This window comes from Alosa pseudoharengus, unplaced genomic scaffold (assembly GCF_046254945.1).
Source record: "Alosa pseudoharengus isolate Yale_2024_CS ecotype anadromous, Long Island Sound unplaced genomic scaffold, YU_APseudo_1.1 YU_APseudo_1.1_scf_7, whole genome shotgun sequence".
In the NCBI taxonomy this organism is placed as follows: Eukaryota; Metazoa; Chordata; class Actinopteri; order Clupeiformes; family Clupeidae; genus Alosa; species Alosa pseudoharengus.
In genome coordinates this window covers 25,564,905-25,584,904 of record NW_027468859.1, presented here as the reverse complement: position 1 = coordinate 25,584,904, position 20,000 = coordinate 25,564,905, and the positions used below count along the sequence as shown (strand labels likewise).

At 43.1% G+C, this 20,000-nt stretch overlaps 2 protein-coding genes across 2 annotated transcripts in view; one reads left to right on the top strand and one right to left on the bottom strand.

Annotated features, from left to right (window-relative positions):
• nbas (NBAS subunit of NRZ tethering complex) overlaps positions 1-3,288 on the bottom strand; it is a 233,879-nt gene extending 230,591 nt beyond the window's left edge. The window contains exons 1-3 of the mRNA XM_076271806.1: positions 3,196-3,288; positions 2,710-2,761; positions 2,107-2,143 (exon numbers count right to left, since the gene is read on the bottom strand). Of these exons, the coding sequence (XP_076127921.1) occupies positions 2,107-2,143; positions 2,710-2,761; positions 3,196-3,288 (182 nt within the window). The remainder of the gene's footprint in view (positions 1-2,106; positions 2,144-2,709; positions 2,762-3,195) is intronic.
• Positions 3,289-3,582: 294 nt separating this feature from the next.
• The window catches only part of ddx1 (DEAD (Asp-Glu-Ala-Asp) box helicase 1), a 17,495-nt gene continuing 1,077 nt past the window's right edge, over positions 3,583-20,000 (top strand). The window contains exons 1-25 of the mRNA XM_076272506.1: positions 3,583-3,637; positions 3,739-3,790; positions 4,561-4,624; positions 4,733-4,762; positions 5,288-5,384; positions 5,604-5,651; positions 6,732-6,815; positions 6,932-7,015; positions 7,372-7,448; positions 10,753-10,825; positions 11,170-11,246; positions 11,362-11,476; positions 11,742-11,880; positions 12,082-12,142; positions 12,610-12,708; positions 12,818-12,907; positions 14,588-14,776; positions 15,253-15,304; positions 16,137-16,283; positions 16,648-16,739; positions 16,865-16,937; positions 17,198-17,270; positions 18,003-18,045; positions 18,168-18,263; positions 18,524-18,644. Coding sequence (XP_076128621.1) covers positions 3,622-3,637; positions 3,739-3,790; positions 4,561-4,624; positions 4,733-4,762; positions 5,288-5,384; positions 5,604-5,651; positions 6,732-6,815; positions 6,932-7,015; positions 7,372-7,448; positions 10,753-10,825; positions 11,170-11,246; positions 11,362-11,476; positions 11,742-11,880; positions 12,082-12,142; positions 12,610-12,708; positions 12,818-12,907; positions 14,588-14,776; positions 15,253-15,304; positions 16,137-16,283; positions 16,648-16,739; positions 16,865-16,937; positions 17,198-17,270; positions 18,003-18,045; positions 18,168-18,263; positions 18,524-18,644 — 2,092 coding nt within the window. The 5' untranslated portion in view covers positions 3,583-3,621. The remainder of the gene's footprint in view (positions 3,638-3,738; positions 3,791-4,560; positions 4,625-4,732; positions 4,763-5,287; positions 5,385-5,603; positions 5,652-6,731; positions 6,816-6,931; positions 7,016-7,371; positions 7,449-10,752; positions 10,826-11,169; positions 11,247-11,361; positions 11,477-11,741; positions 11,881-12,081; positions 12,143-12,609; positions 12,709-12,817; positions 12,908-14,587; positions 14,777-15,252; positions 15,305-16,136; positions 16,284-16,647; positions 16,740-16,864; positions 16,938-17,197; positions 17,271-18,002; positions 18,046-18,167; positions 18,264-18,523; positions 18,645-20,000) is intronic.

Here is a 20,000-nt window from a genome sequence, read left to right as displayed (position 1 = left end):
CACATAAACCACATACACACACACAAACACCACACACACACACACCACACAGTGTAAAAAAAAACCCTGATGGTTTATCCCTCTGAGAATGCTGAGTCATTAGACACACAAGTCTCTCGGCTCATTGATCCTCATGCATTTTTTAAACCGAGTGAATAACGCCCCAATTTCAGAACCAAAACGATCATTTCAGGCCAGCGGCCCAGAAGAGATGAGGGGAGAGGAGAGGAGAGGGGGCAAGAAAGCACGAAGATTTCCCTCAAGCATCAGCCAGATATGAGCAGCATTAAAGGCTTCCTAATGCCACTTTTCAAGTGAGGCTCTGCCAGAACAGTGGCAGTATATGGTCACTCAAATCAGACATTTCAGTGTGCTTGTGGGTTTGATTTCACGCAGCTTATATATAGTAGTGTTAACAACCATCTGCCCGAGAATCGTATTACCATAACACAGGCTTAGATTATGAATATCTAGACTGTCAGTAGAAAAATGACTTACAGTACCATGCAAATGAATATTAGCCTACATGTTTGAGATGGTAATATACAGGCTAATGGGACGTTCAGGTCAACCATACTGTGAGGAAAGCTCACCAGCGTCTATTCTTTCAGCACCAACTGAGGACATTCAAGGTGTCTAAGGATGGTGTGGGGGACTCCTACAGAGCAAGGTGTCTAAGGCTGGGATGAGGCACTCGTCTCCTACAGAGCAAGGTGTCTAAGGCTGGGATGAGGCACTCGTCTCCTACAGAGCAAGGTGTCTAAGGCTGGGATGAGGCACTCGTCTCCTACAGAGCAAGGTGTCTAAGGTTGGGATGAGGGACTCCTACAGAGCAAGGTGTCTAAGGCTGGGATGAGGCACTCGTCTCCTACAGAGCAAGGTGTCTAAGGCTGGGATGAGGCACTCGTCTCCTACAGAGCAAGGTGTCTAAGGCTGGGATGAGGCACTCGTCTCCTACAGAGCAAGGTGTCTAAGGTTGGGATGAGGGACTCCTACAGAGCAAGGTGTCTAAGGCTGGGATAAGGCACTCGTCTCCTACAGAGCTGTCAGAATATGTCACTGTCTGCTTTGGTAACTGCTCAGCCGACAAAATGGCGCTTAATAGGGTTGCCAGGACTGCATCTAAAATCATGGGGCAGGACATCCCTGACATCAAGGACATATATATAACACCCGACTGCTTAAAATGGGAGGGAAATTAGTCAGGGACCCCTCCCATCCTGCCAATGCCCTATTCACCCCTCTTCCTTCAGAGAAAAGGTTTAAAAGCATCACAGCAAGAACTTCACGATTCACAAACAGCACATATCCCCAGACCGTAAGAGCCCTTAGCACACATCATCCCACATTATTTGCACAGAACCTGGCTACGTCCCACTCAGAGTCCATTCGTTTTAAGGCACTAACACTTTCGTTTTGTTTTATTGATCTATTTTATTTGTTTTAGTTAGGTATTTATTGAACTATAGGGGTCCAGACTTTCTGGACATCTTGTATTTTATCTTTTATCTATTTGCATTTTGTTCTGTCATCTGTGTACATGTCTTGTACAGGCTGTGTATGTCATACTGTCTGTGCTGTCTGTATATGTCTTGTACGGGCTGTGTATGTCATACTGTCTGTGCTGTCTGTATATGTCTTGTACGTGCTGTGTATGTCATACTGTCTGTGCTGTCTGTATATGTCTTGTACGGGCTGTGTATGTCATAGTGTCTGTGCTGTCTGTATATGTCTTGTACGGGCTGTGTATATCATACTGTAGGTACTGTCTGTGCTGCCTGTCCGTACTGAATTTTCATATATTGATGCCAATGGGTCAGAGAGACAGATACCGGCATAGGGAGGAGGGAGAAGAAGACAAGTAGAGAGAGAGAGCTAGAGAAAGAGAGCTAGAGAAGGAGAGAGAAAGAGAGCTAGAGAAGGAGAGAGAAAGAGCTAGAGAAGGAGAGAGAGAGAGCTAGAGAAGGAGAGAGAGAGAGAGCTAGAAAATAAGAGAGAGCTAGAGAATGAGAGAGAGCTAGAGAAGGAGAGAGAAAGAGCTAGAGAATGAGAGAGAGAGCTAGAGAAAGAGAGAGAGAGAGAGAGAGAGGAGAGGGCACTCCTTACCTGTACCATAAGTAGTGAAGGATGAACCTGAAGGGACCTGCGTCCGAAATAATAATATCACACATCACACAGGTGTCCAATCAGATATTACAACATTGGCCAATAACATCACACAACTGTTCAATCAGATATTAGAACACTGGCCCGCCTCCTGGGCCCCAGAAGGCCCACTCAGATTATGCCATCATACAGCATGTTTTACAACATTATAGAGCATCAATCAATACAACCTAAGCCTAAAGTTAGGTAGCCTAGTATCTATCATTGTTAACATGTAGGTATCAACTGATCACTTTACAAATTCCTAACATAGAGACGTCAAAATTGGTATTATTTCTGTAGGCTATGTAGGATATAGGCAGATGATTAAAATGAATCATACAAATATCTTGCAATAGGTTACTGCCCTGCAATACTGCAATAATTTAAGAAAGCCTGAGCAAACTGATCGCCATCATCACCACTGACATAGACTAACCAAGTGTTCTTGAAGCTATTGCGAACAGAACTTTCTGTTCCACAGTGTGTATGATCGTCATCCAGCAAAGCTTTGAAAGTAAAAGTAAAACTGATGCGACTGTTAACTTTACCACTTGAACTTACCCGTCACTGCTTTGGCGATCAAGGACGAGTCATGCTCCTTATATCCCCTCAACTGTGCATAAACGAAATACAGACGTATACTTATTGACGATGCACATGAGGCCTCACGTTAGAGTTTGAAAAGTACTGCATTCGTGGTACGAGTCTGACATTTAGAAGTGCAGTTGCATCAAATTGTGTTAACCTGCACCTGCACCCATAGTGGAAAGAGCAAATGAATGAACTTTAAGCAGTCAACATTTCCGTAAAGCGAAAAGAATATAGTCGTTATTTTTAATGGAATCAAATAAGCAAGCACAAGATCGTTTATTATGATACACCTGTCGGCTGGACAGCAGTAGCACTAGTAGCGATAAGGTAAACTTGTGCGACGTGGCCTCTGGACTATCCTAGCGCCAAGAATAGCAACATCGCAAAGTACAACTGTAGAGCCTTAGAACACCTCACAACTCCACCAAATATATAGCCATTGCATATCTCTATTACCTGTGTGTCTGTCTCGGGCGGCCACTCGGTATTTATAAGTAAATCATACAAAATATTCTCCTCTTCATCTTCTAAAATATTGCCGACAGCCATGTTTTCGAGTAACGCAAGCATCCATACGTCAAATAACGGTGGTCAGTAAGGCTCAAAATATGTGGGCTCAATCCGCGTTTTTTAAGGATGCATGATTCCATAAACATTGTCGAATTTGAATTAAATTAAATTAAATTCAAACATTCAAATGTCGTAAACTGTTATGGATACTAACAGCTGCTAGATTATATTTTGGAACATTTTAGGATTTTTTTAAAAACGCGGACCGTTCAAAATGCACGGTCTTGTTGTACTTACGTCTTTAGACACTATTGCACTCTGTCAAAATTTGATTACACGTTACATCCGGTCTGTCTCATCTCGCTAGCAGTCATGGCTGCGTTTGGTGGTAAGCACTTTATCCTGCAATACATTTTAATGTAAGGGATATCTGTCGTTATACTGAATAACATATCATAATTGAACCATGAATAACTTTTTGTCTTGCAGAAATGGGCGTTATGCCAGAAATCGCGCAAGCAGTTGAGGAGTTGGATTGGCTGTAAGTAGCCGGCCGGTTTTGCAAGCAAAATAAGGCTTACATACTCCTGCACGCCCACCCTGATGATCACCTGTGTTTAATTAATGTACATAGTGTTCCCTGTTTTATGAGATAAAGGGAAGCTTATGCTTTTCGAAGATGCCAACTCGTTAGCTTCAATCTCCAATCCACAACTAATTTTACACAGCCTGTTATCCAAAGTTGTGTTATTAAATGTCCACATTACAGACTAATGGATGTGTTCCTTGTTGACTGGTGTAAATGTCGTTGCGCGTCTGTAGAGACGTACAGAACACACCCCTTGTCAAATAACTTCACTGGCCGTTTTACCAGAGACTTTCTAATGTGGAGACACAGCACTCAAAAAATATTCCATAGAAATGCATGGGGCTAGTTTGTCACGCCAATATGGCCGTTGTCTACACATATCCCACCCCTTCCTCGGCAAAACGTCGACATGTGAATACATTGAGCCAATCATGTGGTGTGATGTGAATATATTGAGCCAATCATATGGTGTGTTGTGGAGACATCGTGCCAATCATGTGTTGTGATCTCGCCGCTGGAGCAAGATTGGTGTCGTGAAGCCTTGCACACGCGCAGTTCGACCCAAAGACTGTGCCCGATGAGTGCCCATAAAACGTTGGTATATGGCCGCCTAGTGGAGGGACTTGCCTAAAAGGACTTTGGTTTTACATAACGTTAGGCCAATAACCGACTCATAGATGCTTGTATCTCTAATGTGTCCACTATCATATTTCTCTCTCTAGCCTCCCGACTGACATCCAGGCGGAGTCTATTCCATTAATTCTTGGAGGAGGAGACGTCCTTATGGTAAACCCTAACAACAGCCACTTAAGCATTAATGCAGCCCTTGGCCATGCTCATAATGCTCAACATTGCCTATCAGTGCACTTCTTGACAACAGTTTTGTTTCCACAGGCGGCTGAAACAGGCAGCGGCAAAACTGGCGTGAGTGAAACTCTCTCGTGGAAAACACCTGAATACCACAGAAATCTGAATATCACAGAAATCCATTACTATGTAATGACTGCTGTGTTGTTTAAGTGCTAGGCTAAGTGTTCAGTAAATGGTGTGAGCACTAGTGATGGGCAAATGAAGCTTTGGTGAACCAACAAACCACAGCAGTGTGAAGCTAGCAACACTAATGAAAAAATCCAATATGGCTGCCACATGTAGATTTTTCAACATAAAAGTCCTTACCCAAACCAGTAAATGTAACCAAAAATATTGGTTTTCTAAGGACTTTTATGTTGAAAAATGTATGTGTGGCAGCCATCTTTTTGCTTTTCAGCTAGTGTCGCTAGGTTCACACTGCTGTGGTTCAGTGGTTCACCAAAGCTTCATTTGCCCATCACTAGTGAGCACCCCTTTACACATCTGCAGTGCACTATTCGTGAAGTCAAGGTTGTTTTTGCCGTGCAAGGCCCAGTGATTGTGAAGTGCATGGCCATAACACCTCGTGTCTCCCTGCAGGCCTTCAGCATCCCTCTGATCCAGATTGTGTATGAGACCATGAAGGACCAGCAGGAAGGGAAGAAGGGCCGAGCCGCCGTCAAGACTGGGGGTGCAGGTGTGTGTGAAAGAGAGAGAGAGAGAGATGAACAAAGAAGTGTGTTCACACACTGGTGTATACATTTTTCAGAATGAAGGGCCATGTAGTGGTTAAGACTGGGGTATAGGTATGTGTGTGTGTGTGTGTGTGTGTGTGTGTGTGTGTGTGTGTGTGTGTGTGTGTGTGCGCTGGTGCTTGAGTTTCTGACATTGCTGTCCCATCTGTCCCCCACTGCAGTGTTCAGTAAATGGCAGATGAACCCTTATGACAGAAGCACAGCTTTTGGTGAGTGACCAGTGATCTGAGACATGAAGTGTAGTGCAACCCACAACTCAATCACATAACACTCAATCTATGTTCATATTTCTGCATCTCTAGAATATTCATAAAATGTACAAATAAAAATGTGTCCTGTGTGGTAGTGTTTAATTTAGCTGTTTTTGTCTCTATTTTAACATCTGGTGTTGTCTTTTTCCCCTTCTCTTCTCTTCTGCTCTCCTCTCCTCTTCTCTTCTCTTCTCTTCTCTCCTCTTCTCTCCTCTCTTCTTCTCTCCTCTTCTCTCCTCTCTTCTGCTCTCCTCTTCTCTTCTCTCCTCTTCTCTTCTCTCCTCTCCTCTCTTCTGCTCTCCTCTTCTCTTCTCTCCTCTCCTCTCTTCTGCTCTCCTCTTCTCTCCTCTTCTCTTCTCTTCTCTCCTCTCTTCTGCTCTCCTCTTCTCTCCTCTTCTCTTCTCTTCTCTCCTCTCTTCTGCTCTCCTCTTCTCTTCTCTTCTCTTCTCTCCTCTCTTCTGCTCTCCTCTTCTCTCCTCTTCTCTTCTCTTCTCTCCTCTTCTCTTCTCTTCTCTCCTCTCTTCTGCTCTCCTCTTCTCTCCTCTTCTCTTCTCTTCTCTCCTCTTCTCTTCTCTTCTCTCCTCTCTTCTGCTCTCCTCTTCTCTCCTCTTCTCTTCTCTTCTCTCCTCTTCTGCTCTCCTCTTCTCTCCTCTTCTCTTCTCTTCTCTCCTCTCTTCTGCTCTCCTCTTCTCTCCTCTTCTCTTCTCTCCTCTCCTCTTCTCTTCTCTCCTCTTCTCTTCTCTCCTCTCCTCTCTTCTGCTCTCCTCTTCTCTTCTCTCCTCTCCTCTCTTCTGCTCTTCTCTCCTCTTCTCTTCTCTTCTCTTCTCTCCTCTCTTCTGCTCTTCTCTCCTCTTCTCTTCTCTTCTCTCCTCTCTTCTGCTCTTCTCTTCTCTTCTCTTCTCTCTCCTCTTCTGCTCTCCTCTTCTCTTCTCTTCTCCTGTCTTGTCTAATCTTCTCTTCTCCTCTTCTCTTCTCCTCTCTTCTCCCCTCTTCTCTTCTCCCCTCTTCTCTTCTCTTCTCTTCTCTTCTCTTCTCTAGCTATCGGTCCAGATGGTATGTGTTGCCAGAGCCGTGAGTTCAAGGAATGGCACGGCTGTCGTTCAACCCAGGGCGTCACTAAAGGTGACACACATACACACACACACACACACAACACACAGATTAATTGACAATGATAGAGATTTGGGTAAATAGTGCAAGCAAACAAACATGACCTTTGTGTTTGTGTGTGTTTCTAGGGAAGTACTACTACGAGGTGTCTTGTCATGATCAGGGGCTGTGCAGAGTTGGCTGGTCAACAAGTCAGGCTGCACTGGATTTAGGTGAGCCATTTGTTTGTGCTTTTTTTTTTAGGTATGTAGTTTTTTTTTTTGTAGTTTTTATTTTTGCCATATCATATAGTCTGTGATACATGATATGTGATATTATGGTTCACTCCCTGTGATAATCATTTGTCTTACTGTGGTTTTAGATAATCGTTAGTACTTTTTGACTTTTTGCTGTTAATGTTTGCAAAAAATACTGTGACTGTGATATATGCTTTCAAGCCTAGAGCCACCATGTGGAAGACAGACTTGCCATTTGTCTTCTGCCTGTCTGTTTTATCTAATGCAAATGTGTTTTTGCACCAGGTACTATTAAATATGTTTCATTGATAATGTGTTTGTGCACTGTGCAGGTACTGATAAATATGGCTTTGGCTTTGGAGGGACCGGGAAGAAATCCAACAACAAGCAGTTTGACAGCTATGGAGAGGTAAAGCAACTCAAGTTACTCTGAGAGTTGGGTGCTGCTTTAACTGGATGTATTGGTGACACTTTATTTTAAGGTTCACATGTTAGCCACCAATACATACCTAATTAATACCTGTATTAGTGACTTGTAAGGCATGTGTTAGGCAACATTAACCATTTGTTAGGTGTGTATTCACAAATTTCTTGTTCATGACGAATTAGGCCTTTATTATTGATATAATCTTAATAATGACCTTGTAAGCCTTGATCGATCTCTACATACTAATTAGTAGTAAGTACCAAAATAGAATATGCATAACCTACTTGTATACTGTCTGAATAAATCCCAAATAGTAGGAGAACAGTTGTAGAATAAGCAAGTGTATGGCTCAACCTCATTGCTGCATTTTACTGCCCAGGTTGCTGTGTGAAATAGCACTTAATAACTGGGAGATTGGCTCCCATTCTAAAGTGGAAACTGGTTCCTTGGCAGCAAGCACATTATCATCAGTAATACCTCTGCAGTATGTACTTATTAGTCATGATATGTCAAAATATGGTCCCTGTTCTAAAGTAGAGGCTGGGAGGGTGTTAACAATAGAAAAGAAGATGAGAAAAGTGACAGCACTGACAATGTTTATTTAACAAGTTCTGTAAACATGTTACATTGTACTCTCAATGAGCTCACAAAGCACAAAAAGACTAGCAAAAGCTAGTTTTAACTAGAACGGACAGGATATTAACATGTCTTTTAAACAAATAAAAAGGGCAAAAGAATTGTCATTCAACACATCTGTGGTGGTCTTCTTTGAAACGGGACCCACCTACCACATATCAAAACCTTGTACACAGCAGGCCTATTTGCCTGAAAACTACAGTAGCAGTAAAGAAATCACACAAAAGAACATTTGCTATTTACTTGCCAGAGTGGACTAGTATTTTATCAGTATTGGGAGAAGGTATTGCTAGTCTTTTTGTGCTTTGTGAGCTCATTGAGAGTACAATGTAACATGTTTACAGAACTTGTTAAATAAACATTGTCCCAGCCTCTACTTTAGAACAGGGACAATATTTTGAATGAAAAATGTATGCACTAGCAATGTATTAAGGGTAAAGAATGTCTGTATTGACCAGGAGTTATAGTCTAGACTGTTCCCATCATATAATTCTTCATAATAATAATGCCTGACTTTAGAATATGGAAACAATTCATGACTAATAAGTACATTCTGCAGAGGTATTACTGATGATAATGTGCTTGCTACCAAGGAACCAGTTTCCACTTTAGAATGGGAGCCAATCTCCCAGTTATTAAGTGCTATTTCACACAGCAACCTGGGCAGTGAAATGCAGCAATGAGGTTGAGCCATACACTTGCTTATTCTACAACTGTTCTCCTACTATTTGGGATTTATTCAAACAGTATACAAGTAGGTTATGCATATTCTATTTTGGTACTTACTACTAATTAGTATGTAGAGATCAAGGCTTACAAGGTCATTATTAAGATTATATCAATAATAAAGGCCTAATTCGTCATGAATAACGAATTTGTGAATACACACCTAACAAATGGTTAATGTTGCCTAACACATGCCTTACAAGTCACTAATACAGGTATTAATTAGATGTACTGCAGAGCGGTACAAAATATGACCGCCACCCAGTCCAGCACATTTTTTCCACAAAAAGAAATCACGCTGAAAGTCCTATATGATTCTAACTGTCTCACTAAATTGCATTATCCACACTCAATTCTCACTGGTTTCTGCTAGACAACAAGTACCAAAACATGATTAGTTCATAGATTTCACATGTAAAATTAATTTTATACAATCCCACCTCCATCTTGCCTGTTTATAATTCTGAGAAATTCTTGATTGTTTGTGTTATGTTTATGTTATGTGTGTGTGTGTGTGTGTGTGTGTGTGTGTGTGTGTGTGGGTGTGTGTGTGGGTGTGCGTGCTTGTGTTTGTGCCTGCGTATGTGCCTGTGCATGCAAGCGTACATGTGTCTACTGTGTGAGTATGTGTCATACGTATGATTACTGTGAATGTATGTGTGTGTGTGTGTGTATCTGTTTGTGCACATGTGTGCACATGAAATGGGTTAACATGACCCCTGGAGGCAAACATACGGAAAAAAATGGTCATCCTAGGCCCTACTGTTCTCAAGATATTCACAGAGAACTGTGTCTGCCCTACCCTCCTTTCGGGGGGTCCAGTCCAGCGGGGGGGCTACAGATCAAAACGAAAAATGACGGTTCCATGCTATCCATGTAGGGGTACATGCCCACCAAGTTTCGTGTACCCCGGTCTTTCAGTGTCCCGGGAATCCTTGTTGGTGTACGTCACTAAATGTACACATAAATTATTTTATTGTAAGGCCCCCCATGAACGAAAGTACACAAAACTTGGCATGCATTCGGAGGGTGTCATAATGATCCTACACTTTTAATTTCGTGCAGTTTTAACCTTGTCAGCCAGAGATATTGTGATGAAAACACCTAATTTTTTGCTTTTTAATTTTTAACTAGGTGGCGCTATACATGAAATAAGTGGTAATGGGATGGGTTGACATGCCCCCTTAAGACCAACATACATAAAAAAGATGGACCTCCTAGGCCCTACGGTTCTCGAGATATTCACAGAAAACTTTCTCCAGCCACCTACAGGCCAGTTGGTGTATAGTAACATAAATTAATTTATTGTGTGGCCCCCCATGAACGGAATTCCACAAAATTTGGCGTGCATACAGAGGGTGTCATAATGATCCTACACTTCCAATTTCGTGCAGTTTTGACTATGTTAGGTCACAGATACCTTCAATTACAACACCTCATTTTTACTTTTTTGTGTTTAACTAAGTGGCGCTATACATGAAATGAGTGTTTATGGAATGGGTTGACATGGCCCCTTGAGATCAACATACAAAAAAAAAATGGTCCTCCTAAACCCCACGGTTTTCGAGATATTCACAGAAAACTGTGTCTGCCCTACCCTCCTTACGGGGGGTCCAGTCAAGCGGGGGGGTTACAGATCAAAACGAAAAACGATGGTTCCATGCTATCCATGTGGGGTTACATGCCCACCAAGTTTCGTGTACCCCGGTCTTTCAGTGTCCCGGGACTCATTGACGGAAATTTGGGCATGCGAAAAAGAAAAAAAAAAAAAAAAATCTGACTAAACCTATATGACCGCCGCTTCGCTGCGCGGCGGTCATAATTAGGTATGTATTGGTGGCTAACATGTGAACCTTAAAATAAAGTGTTACCGATGTATTCCTGTTAAAACTTAATGTTGTTGTTGTTTTTCTTATACACACAGGAGTTCACAATGCACGATACTATTGGATGTTACTTGGATCTAGACAAATCTCAGATGTCCTTCTCTAAGAATGGTAGGACTGGAGTTGTACAGTTTTTACTGCGACTTTAGCTGTCTGTTGCCTTAAGGTGTGTGTGTGTGTGTGTGTGTGTGTGTGTGTGTGTGTGTGTGTGTGTGTGTGTGTGTGTGTGTGTGTGTGTGTGTGTGTGTGTGTGTGTGTGTGTTTGTGTGTGTGTGTGTGTGTGTGTGTGTGTGTGTGTGTGTGTGTGTGTGTGTGTGTGTGTGTGTGTGTGTGTGTGTGTGTGTGTGTGTGTGTGTGTGTGTGTGTGTGTGTGTGTGTGTGTGTGTGTGTGTGTTCAATAGCTGTGTATATAGTTTTTTTTGTGTTACTGTAACTGTAGTTGTCTGCTCTCTCAGGTATTGACCTGGGCCTGGCCTTCACCATCCCAGCACAGCTAAAAGGCCAGGCATTCTTTGCTTCCTGTGTTCTCAAGGTGACCACACACACTCACACACACCTAAAATTAATATGCATACATTTAACATGCATACATAAACACACACCCTAACTCCCTAACACTCTCAATGCCACCCCCACCCGCCCCCCAGAATGCCGAGTTGAAGTTTAACTTTGGAGGCGAGAGCTTCAAGAACAAGCCTGCTGAGGGCTTTGTAGCTCTGGATCAAGCACCTGAGGGACACGCGGTCAAATCCAGCCAGACAGGTAGGGTGTGTGTGTGTTGTGTTGTGTGTGTGTGTGTGTGTGTGTGTGTGTGTGGTGTGTGTGTGTGTGTGTGTGTGTTGTGTGTGTGTGTGTGTGTGTGTGTGTGTGTGTGTGTGTGTGTCTAGGTCAGTCTTACAGTTAGTCTGACATGAACAGTCTTCATGTCACGATTAAGACCAGTAGACAGTAGTCCCTCTGCTGTAGTCACATAGCTCCGTATAGCTCCGTACCACTCTAAACTGTGTGTGTGTGTGTGTGTGTTTAGGGAGCGCAAAAGTAAGCCAGGTGAAGGTTATGAATAACGCCCCTAAGGCCATCATCATTGAGCCGTCTAAAGAGTTGGCTGAGCAGACCCACCGCGTGGTCAACCAGTTCAAGAAGAATGTGGACAACCCCAAAGTGAGGTGAGTGGTTTTGCACACACACACACACACACACACACAGATGTGGACAGCCCCAAAGTGAGGTAAGTGGCTTTGCTCTTTTGCCTCCCATTGGATTAGTGATGCCGCAACCTATCAAGTGTCTGTGTCTCTTTCTATAAATGTGTGTGTGTGTGTGTGCGTTTGTGTGTGTGTGCGTGCATGTGTGTGTGTGTTTTACAGGGATCTGCTGGTGATTGGTGGAGTGGCAGCTAAAGAGCAGCTCTCCGTGCTGGAGCAGGGGGTATGTTGATGTAGCCAATCTGCATTTCCTATTACTAGTGTAGACCAGGGGATATATGAAATATTAGATAATGTCTGTCTTCTTCAGGGAATATATGAACTATAAGATAATGTCTCTTCTTCAGGGGATATATGCACTATAAGATAATGTCTCTCTTCTTCAGGGGAAATATGAGATAATGTCTCTCTTCTTCAGGGGATATATGAACTATAAGATAATGTCTCTCCTCTTCAGGGGAAATATGAGATAATGTCTCTCTTCTTCAGGGGAAATATGAGAATGTCTATCTTCTTCAGGGGCAATATGAGATAATGTCTCTCTTCTTCAGGGGAAATATGAGAATGTCTATCTTCTTCAGGGGAAATATGAGATAATGTCTCTCCTCTTCAGGGGAAATATGAGATAATGTCTCTCTTCTTCAGGGGAAATATAAGATAATGTCTCTCTTCTTCTCTTCTCTCTCTCAGGTGGATATCGTAGTGGGCACGCCAGGAAGGATGGAGGATCTCATCTCTACAGGGAAGCTTAACCTCTCCCAAGTCCGCTTCTTTGTGCTAGACGAGTGTGTGAGTACTTCAGCCTTGTGTGTGTGCGTGTGTGTGTGTGTGTGCGTGCCTGCGTGCGTGCGTGCGTGCGTGTCTATATCTGAAACCCTTCTCACTCCCTCTTCTCCAGGATGGTCTTTTGTCGGCGGGCTACACAGACTTCATCATGAAGATCTACAACCAGATCCCCCAGGTCACCTCTGATGGGAAGAGGCTTCAGGTGAGAACGTTCACACCTGACACCCCCCCCCCTCTCTCTCTCTTTCTCTCTCTCTCTCCCTCTCTCTCTCTGTCTCTCACTCCCCCCCTCTCTCTCACACACTCTCTCTCACACACTCTCTCTGTCTCTCATTTTCTCTTTCTCTGTCTGCCTATCTCTGTTTTCCCTCCCTCCCTCCCTCTTTCGTTCTCTTTCAGACTATTTGCACACGTAGCCGGGTATTTTTTTTTATATTTTATTTTATATTTTTCTTCACATAATCATAATAAGATGGGGATGGCCAATCGGAGACTCAAAAACATTTCAAGCAAAGGAGAAAATGTCTCTTCATTATTGTTCACACCATTAAAAATCAAAAATATTCAAAAAATATCATAATAACACACCATTATCAAAAATCTCCACGTTGGCCGGAGTTTAAAGATAACAGTGTTTTTAGTGACTCAAAACAGTGCTTCCCACAGAATTGGATTCAATTTGTGGCGGTAGCTGACTTTGACAAGGGGGGGGGGTTAAAATAAAGGTTCGTACTTCTGAATTTTGGAATTTTGGAAAACACTTTTCCATTTACATCGGGATTTTGCAAACATTCAGTGTCAGAGTCAATAAAATGAGCCCTTCAACGAAATTGACAAGCAGCTGTAAGTAGACTAAGCATGCTAAATTCGACATCCAAACAGTATTCTAACGTTAGCTTTGAGATACTGTATGATTTCATAACTTAACTTAGTTTAGTCTCTTCAATGTAGCCTACTATGTTGTGATAAGACCTTAGCAGAGTTCCCTTCAATGCAGCAGTTTTGAACAAATTTGCGCAGCATGGTCACGATGCTAAGCGGATTTAATAGCAATTTAGCCAGACATCTTCTATGCAATGCTTCTATGTGGCAACAACAATCCTTCAACAATCGTGAATATTTTGTTAAATGCACATGCAGAGGAGGGGCATCGGGCTACGAGAGAGAGCGGGGCGGGGCAAGGAAAGGCTGCGTGCGTAAAAAGCGCAGCTCAATGGCAATGCAAGGATTTGACCTTATATTTAATTTAAATTAAATTAAATTTAACATAGAATATTCATCTGTGGCGGCCGATTTTTATTTTGTGGCGCCCCGCCACAGATTAGTCAATGTATGGGAAACACTGTCAAAACTTCTGGATCACTACACGGCTGCTCTGAAATCTTTGGTACCATTCATTGTTGAATTTCCCCTGGGGATCAATAAAGTATCTATCTATCTATTGGTAATGGAAATGGAAAATCTTTTTTTTTTTTTTTTGCCAGAAAAAAGTAATGGAATTTCCCATTTGACTTGATAGTGGGACCCCTGTAACCATCTGAATAGATGAGTAAATGCTAGTGGTAGTGGTCAGTGGTTAGGGATCTGGCCTTCCAAGCTGAACGCCAGACGGGTATACGAGTGCTTGAATAGAAAGGGTGGTCGTTTATGACCTTAAATGTTATTTTGTTGCTGTAAGTCGCTTTGGATAAATGCATTTGCCAAACGAATAAATGTAAATATAATGTTGATGTTCATCAGTCTATTTGTTTTTGTCTTGAGGGAATTGATATTTTCTGGATCTGTTGTGCTTTCTGCCCTTCCATTATATTGCTGAGTAACTGTGTGTGTGTGTGTGTGTGTGTGTGTGTGTGTGTGTGTGTGTGTGTGTGTGTGTGTATAGGTGATTGTTTGCTCTGCGACGCTGCACTCGTTCGACGTGAAGAAGCTGTCTGAGAAGATCATGCACTTCCCCACCTGGGTGGACCTGAAGGGAGAGGACTCTGTCCCCGAGACCGTCCATCACGTGGTGGTCCCCGTTAACCCCAAATCTGACCGCCTCTGGGAGAAGCTGGGCAAGAACCACATCAGGGTAAGGATACACACACACACACACACACACACACACACACACCCACACACACACTCTCAACGCCAAATCAGTCAGCCTCTGAGATATGCTCGTCAAGAACCCCATCAGGGTAAAAACACACACACACACACACACACACAAACAAATGATTTCTTGATCATGACACAGCCATGTGTAAAGGTATCTTTATAACATTTAGAGATTTTTTTCTACCACTATATGTCAGCCTTGTACTGTTTTTAACTGCAGCGTGTGAAGCACTTACAGTATGTGTGCATCTCTCACACACACACACACACACACACAATGTCATTGAGCACCGATAGTTGTGTGCCATGCACCAGATTCCATGAAGTGTTTGAGATTGAAACACACGTGCCAGGAGAATATCCTCTGTGTGTGTGTGTGTGTGTGTGTGTGTGTGTGTGTGTGTTTACCCTGATGGGGCTCTTATCTGTTTTTGTTGAACCCTTCAGACTGACGAGGTTCATGCCAAGGACAACACACGACCAGGAGCCAACAGCCCAGGTGATGCTCTTCATCATCTTCTTCTTCCTCTTCCTCTTCCTCATCTCAGGGCTTACCGCTCTCAAGCACTTGTTCCTGAATTCAGACTCAGTGGGACAGGGGGTTTGACATTTGAACAACTTTTGAATGTTTCTGATAAGTTCAGGCACAGAAATGTTAATTTCCCATCATCTACCCCAGGCCTTGACACCCCTGCTTTAGTGGGACCTCAGGTCTTGTACTGTCAGCTCTTTGATTGGGGGGCATATTTCAAGTGGTTTAATTGGTCAGTCCTCACCCCAAAGAGACTATGTGATACTGTCTACTAAGACGCCGCAGAGAGGGACTGAAAGCAGTAGCGGCGCACTGGACGATGTTGATATCGAGTGGGTGACTGAGCATGCAAAACAGGTATCAAGAATGCTACCTGGTGGTCTGTCTGTGCTTGGTGTGTTCATGATCGTTCTTCCAGAGCTGTCTAAAGAGCCAAAATGTCTGAAAGAGAAACCAATATGCTCCTGGAAGAGTAGATGATGAAACAGCTAGCATACATCTCAGTAAGTTAACCCAGAGGAAGTGGAAAGCTTCTACTAGAAGAGCCTCTTAGCTTTATTCACCAAGGAATAACAAAGCCAAAAAGCTCTTCTTTTAGGGGGTTTACAGTACCACTTCCTGTGCACACAGTAGCACACAGATAGAGTGTGTGAGCTGGGCCAGGCTTGCAGGAGAACTGTGCTCAGAAATGACTGAGGACAGGCCTGTGTTGTGATACTGACATGCAGTCCTAATGACACCTAGAGTTTCTGATGAGTGTGTTTTGTGGCCCTGTGTGTTTGTGTCTGTGTGTGTGTAGAGATGTATTCAGAGGCCATTAAGATCCTGAAGGGGGAATACACAATCCGTGCCATCAAGGAGCACAAGATGGACCAGGCCATCATCTTCTGCAGGACCAAGATCGACTGCGACAACATGGAACAGTACTTTGTCCAACAGGGGGGAGGTGAGGAGACACAGAGCACACACACACACACACACACACACACACACACACACACGCACATGCACCCAAATACATTACACAAATACATACACAGATACTCACACACATTCCCTAATGGCATCGGCCCCACACATTTCTAATTGCCATTACTTTAAGGAGGGTTCTCGTTCACAACATAACCACATTAGATATCCATATTGTAATTCGCCCTTAAAATGGATATCGGTTCACAACACTAACACACTATTTCTCTCACACAAAGACAAACTCACAGGTGAGGAGGGTCTCACAAACACACACTGTTTCTCTCACACAAGCACACACACACACACACACACTCATTCTACCTTCATTCTCTGTACAGGACCAGATAAAAAAGGCCACCAGTTGTCCTGTGTCTGTCTCCATGGTGACCGCAAGCCAAATGAACGCAAGAGCAACCTGGAGCGATTCAAGGTAAAAAAAAACACACATTTTTAACCCTCACACCCAGACTGTGACCTTTAAACTTATCCATGACTCTATGCTGTGACCTTGCAGTGGATTTGATTTTACCTTTATTTCCTGTGATGTCACCATAGAAACAGGAAGTGAAGTTCCTGATCTGTACAGATGTGGCAGCTAGAGGCATCGACATCCACGGTGTGCCCTACGGTAAGAGAGAAGGGACAAAACTAAGGGGTGGTGTTAACACACTTTGAAATAGAAACTGGCATTGAATGCAACAGTACAGGTCTGTCTTGCTTGATGTCACCGCACAGGTTGAATTGTATGATTTCTTGATAGTGGCGGCCATGTGTAAAGTTTCTTTATAGATTTTTTTCTACCACTAGATGTCAGCCTTGTACTGTTTTTAACTGTAGCGTGTGAAGCACTTACAGTTTGTGTGTGTGTGTGTGTATGTATGTGTTTAGTGATCAATGTCACCCTGCCTGATGAGAAACAGAATTACGTTCACCGCATTGGCAGAGTGGGTCGAGCTGAGAGGTGAGCACTGATTCCCTCTTCAAAAGTGACTGTGTGTGTGTGTTGGTCATAGGAGACTTTGAACAGGGTCATTCCACGTCAATTCAACCAGGGCCCACGCACTTAGGTCTCAAAAAATTCTGAAAAAATTACCAGGTGTACCTATGTTACCCAGGAGACACACTGTAAAATTACTCCTATGTAAGATCAATACTTTCCAAGATACAGCCAGTTTTACAGGGGGAGGGGGGTGTCTATTTTGTTCGACCTCTTTTTTTGTCAAAGTTCACAAGCCTACAGCGCAAGAACTAAACCATGTAGGAGGCTCAAATTTTGCATGCTGGTACATAAATAGGAATAGTATGTAGCAAAATCGTCACGTTTGGTCTGGATAATCCTGCATGGCCATAGCTGTCCCTCAAAGTTGATACAAATTTTATTGGAGTTTTTGGCTGGGCTCTGTTTAAGCCTTCAGAAGACATATTTGTACTCAACATAGGCTCTTGATTTATTTTCCTTACTGAGATAAGTAGAAACACTTATTTTTCAGAAAATTTTCAGAATTTTTTGAGACCAAAGTGCGTGGGCCCTGGTTGAACTGACGTGGAATGACCCAACAGCAAGTTGGGCAGCGACCCTGTGTGTGTGAGGCTGTGTGTGCCTTTTGAAAGGTGCACCCCATACAGCTTATGTTGACTGTAATGCTGATGTGTTGTTTGTAGTAATAAACTTCTCCCGCTCTCTTGCCATCAGGATGGGGTTGGCCATCTCTTTGGTTGCCATGGAGAAGGAGAAGGTGCGTTCCATCCGTCAACATTCTAGGTTTTAGTTTTGCTTTGAAGATTCATTTCAACTTTGTTTGTTCTATTCAGTATCTCTGAATACAACCTGTGTGTGTGTGTGTGTGTGTGTGTCTAGGTGTGGTACCACGTGTGTGCGAGCCGAGGAAGAGGATGCTACAACACCAGGCTGAAGGAGGATGGAGGATGCACCATCTGGTACAATGAGAAGCAGGTGAGAGCAGAAGACCACAGTGTACCATACATATGCAGCAACGCTTATCTGTCATCTTGTGTCGTGTGTGTTTGTCAAAATGTTGTCTCCGATGTCTTTTTCTCTCCATCTTCCCCCCCTTTCTCTCTCTCTCTCTCTCTCTCTCTCTCTCTCTCTCTCTCTCTCTCTCTCTCTCTCTCTCTCATTCTCTCTCTCTGTCACTCTCTCTGTCCCTCTTTCTCTCTTTTGCTTTCTCTCTCTCTCTCTCTCTCTCTCTGCAGCTGTTGTCTGAGGTCGAGGAGCATCTGAACTGCATCATCACACAGTGTGAGCCTGACCTCAAAGTTCCCGTGGACGAGTTTGACGGCAAGGTGACCTACGGCCAGCGCAGAGCAACAGGAGGTGTGTGTGTGTGTGTGTGCACGCGTGCATGCACTTGTGTGTGCTTGTGCTTCTGTGTTATTGTGAGCAGGCTTGGAATTTCACCATTCTGGGGGCAAGGCCACTTGGCCTTCAGTTGGGCATATTTGGTGGGGGGCACAAAGGCCACATGTCAGGGCACCAAGGCCAAAGTTAACTATACAGTAGTAGGCTATAAAAATGATCAAAGTTGTATTTAGCCTATTCACTGCAGTAGACCTGCATCACTGTATGAAACATTACAAAAACATGAAATGAAAACATGACATATTACATAGAACTGTAAATCATCTGACTATCTAATATTTACAGATATCTAGGCTATATATAACATTTATTTTATATTTGGCCTGTTATGAAATCATGTATTGAACAATTTAAGCACAGCTCAGCTTTAAGAAACTCAAATAGCCTAGATGCATTCTTAGCATTTTGTGATCATTAAGGCTACTTTCACAAACTCTTAGTCAGCTGTCCTCTGATTTACCAATATCTAGGCGATATTTGTAACATTTATTTTGTATTTGGCCCGTTATGAAATCATGTGGAACAATTTAAACACAGTGTAAAACTTAAAGCCCAAATTTGGAGACATCCATGTATGTCGAACTTTACTGCAAATTCAAAACTGGATTACTCTGGAACGGCGACTGTACAGGGGACTGCTTTACACCTTTGTGTTCGGTAAGGTCTCCTGTTTATTCTGATAGGCCTATATGGTTTGTCATGTGTTAAAAGAAGGGTTCGTAAAGTATTCCACCGAGATGAATGGGTAGGGAGATCATGGGACGCAAAACCTTCAGTAGAATGTATGATTAAATTGAATTATATTATTTACTTTTCTCGCGAACCACAGCAATTATCGGCTAACATCGTTTAAAATCTGAGAAAAAGCTCTTTCATGTGATACTTGTGATGTCTGTGTGATGAATAGGCTAGTTCGCGAGTAGTTCAACTGAGAATGGGTGAATTTGGACGCACTTTCTTTCTTGCGCTGCCACTTTCTCCACTGCGTAAAAGACTAAATTAATTTGCGCTGTGAATGCTAAGATTATTTTGACAGGCCACAGGCTAAATAAAAATCGCTATTAGTAGGACGCAAAGCAGAATATTGAAAGAAGGGGGCACCAAGGCCACCGTGGCCTGTAAACCTCTGATTTTCAAAGGGGCCTCACGGCCAACGCAAGGGGCTACGATGGCCATGGCCGTCGTGGCCGCCGTGAAATTCCTACCCTGATTGTGAGGGGTAAAAGTATTTGCAGACTATTAAGCACATTTGTATGACCTGTTTATCTTTCTGTGTGTGTGTGTGTGTGTGTGTGTGTGTGTGTGTGTGTG